Here is a 3,064-nt window from a genome sequence, read left to right on the forward strand (position 1 = left end):
GTGGCGGCGATTATATCGCATTGCATAGTGACCACTTGGGACTTTGGTCCTATTAGCAGAAAAATGGCCATCTACCCAACTTGGAACATTAGTTAGAAATGTAAATGATCATCTATCTATAATAGATCAGGCAGATTATTGCGGAGCGAAGCGAAGCAATTATACATGAGAACAGAATGCACAAGTCATATGGAAGAGTCGTAGATCGTCACCGCAGTTCTATAGTTTGCGGCTAATTAAAGACATTGTATGGAGTAGTGGTGTCTTAATTGCAACGGCTCTAATATCATCTTGGCCAGATTAGGGACTGATCTTGATTGATTCTGATATAACAATTCAGTACGGAGTACTCTTAGTTCTAGTGTCTTGACTCGTGACATCTATATTCAGATCATGTGATCATTCAGACCAAATGCGGTAAAGATCAGACACATCAAACTGGATGCTTCAACCTTCTCTCCCCACAATCCACATCGCAAAATCTACGCCAACTTGACATCATGGCGCTTCCACCCGAGCAAATCAACATCAAGCGTCGGCGCGAGGAAGAGCCCGTCGAGACCCTATGTACGAACAATCCCCTTGTCTTTGCCCCGCGATGTAGACCCATCCAAAAGATACATAATATCACGGAAACGGTCCCTAGATCAAACCTCGACCGCCACATTGACCACCAACACTAACCTACCCAGTCATTCAATCCGCACTCCACCAAACCAAGCGGCGCTTCACCGACTTCGTCTTCCACAGAGTCACTCTGAAAGCCAGCGCAAGGAGTGCAGATGGGAGTGCAGATGAACCCCCAAGCCCAGCAACACCAGCCGCGCAACGGCTCCTACGCGCCCCGCGCTCAGTAAGCAGTCTCCATGTAAACCGGCGCGCGCCCGCATCCTCGACGGGCGTGCCCACAGTGCGGGCCACGTCCCCGGGAGCCGAATTCCGCGAAGCGCAGCGCATTGCAGCTGTCCGCAAAGAAACGGAAGAGAAGCACAAGCGCGCCGTCTACGGCGGTCCTTCTCCTTTCACCGACATCCAGCCCAGCAGCTCTGCAGCTGCTACCACTAATGAACCCGCAGTGCGTGACAGCAGCCCGGCATCAGAAGAGACATCCTCGACCCGCGCGCAGGCCCTGCGTCGGTTCCAGATCTCGCGCTCGAATCTCGACTCGCTGAGGAGTTCGCCTGGGGGAATCCAGAAGCGTCGCGCTGGTGGTCCTGCGCCGGGTGTGGCTGTGCTGGTCGAGCAGCTGCAGCGCAATGCGCACTCGCGCAAGGCGTCTATGGTCTCGGATATGGTGGCGGAGGCGCAGGCTCTCGCGATGAAGCCTAAGGAACTTGTCCAGGATACTACGCCCCCGTCTCCGGTTAAACCACGCAAACGGCCTGTTGTTAACCAGGCTGAGAAACGGTGGCGCGAGGAGCGTCAGGGCGCTGTCTCGGCTGCGAAGCAGCGTCTGTCTGAGACTTTGGAGAAATCCGCTCAGACACAGCACAGGAGCTGGGAGCAGGAGTCTGAACGTTTGGCGCATGATTTCGAGCAGATTGCGTTGGAGCTTGAGCGGGAAGCTGAGCAGGATTATGCCATGGACATCGATGTCCGGAAACCGGCTCCTCCGCCTGCATATGTACAGCCTGCTTTTAGCACGGCTCCTAAGCCTCCGTTGAAACACCAGCCCCGGCAGCCTAAGGAACCCAGAGTCGCGGTTACACCACCGCAGTCTGAGCAGGCTGTGGAGGAGGATGACGAAGACGACTATGTCTACGACGTTTACGTGCGCCGTCCGCTATCGGAAGAGGAGATGCTGAAGAATCCTCTCGCTGAATTCGAATCCGACCAGCAGCAGAAGGATCTCGCCAAGTCTCAACCTGGAGTGGGTGTCATTGTCATCACGGCCGAGGACGAGGAGATCTGGGAGGATTTTATTGAGAATGACGAGGAGGAGTGGGATAGCGAGGATGCGGACTCTAATGGTGTGTGATGTTTCTCTCTTCTTTGCCCTCTCTCTACCCGCTTTCATTTTCGTTTCCTTATAGACCTCCACTAACTCTCGACTACAGCCGAAAATAACCCAGCCAACGATTACCCCGATGAAGAAGCGTCGTCCGATGAGGATGATTTTGACTTTGACGATTCAGCGAGCGAGGATGGCGGGTCTGGGTACATGTCTCGCTACCGCGAGCACGTAGATTCGGATGAAGACTACTGATCTGCCCGCTATGCGACACTGCCGTTGTCCTCTATCTTGTTTTGTTCCACGTCCTGATCGAGCGTTTGCTTTATTTTACTCCGAATACCTACTTCATATTTCTATCGAATCAACAAGCCTTGCCTCTACTTTTCACTTGTCGTAGCTAGCTACCAAAAGCCAAGACCTGATCAATTACATAAAAGATACCTTGGGCATCCCGCGGCAGGAGAAAAAGATGGCCAGGTCTAATATTGAGACTCCTAGGTATATCCACATGCTACGCACACTGGACTAAAAGAGGAAGGTATATGAAGTATGAATACGCCAACGAGGGCTGCATCGATACTCTCGGTATACGATACCTAGATTAGACAATCGTATAGTCACCTGGAGTCTACACGAGAATCCTCCTGGTCCATGAATCATCCATATCGATACACTCCCGTCTCATGGAATAAAGAGATATATCCCTCATTCCTGGGGCGTATGTTGTAAACAATCAGGATCAAAAGCAAGCCCCTCCCCCCACCAACGATCCAACATGGAAATCGAAACCCGAGATGAAAACTACAATCTACTCCGTGCACTCCTTACCACACCATCCCAATTGCCAATTTCTAATTTTCCATCCATCTCGTCCCAGGCGTTGGCAACCCTGTAGGCCCAAAAACCCACATCCAACAACCTGAATCCAAGCCATGTTTTCCCCACCGATATCCATTTCCCAATTCCAATTCCAATTCCAATTCCATACCCTCCTGCCGATGGCCCCGTTCTGTCTTGTCTCGTCTCGTTTCGTTTCGTTTTACCCGAGCCCGATCGTCCCCTCTCCAACCAACCCGGGAAAAAAACAACGGGACAAAAAATATCTCAAAT

General features: G+C 51.8%; 1 protein-coding gene across 1 annotated transcript; it reads left to right on the forward strand.

Moving 5' to 3' along the window:
• Positions 1–392: 392 nt before the first annotated feature.
• N7518_009233 (Iwr1 domain-containing protein) lies at positions 393–2,206 on the forward strand (the record flags this gene model as incomplete). Its single annotated transcript, XM_057190160.1, has 3 exons — positions 393–567; positions 693–1,970; positions 2,058–2,206. Coding segments are annotated over 3 exons (1,602 nt in total), but the record flags the coding sequence as incomplete, so codon positions are not given.
• Positions 2,207–3,064: the final 858 nt, after the last annotated feature.

Source organism: Penicillium psychrosexuale (genome assembly GCF_028828465.1).
Source record: "Penicillium psychrosexuale strain IBT 29551 chromosome Unknown utg000005l, whole genome shotgun sequence".
Lineage (NCBI taxonomy): Eukaryota > Fungi > Ascomycota > Eurotiomycetes > Eurotiales > Aspergillaceae > Penicillium > Penicillium psychrosexuale.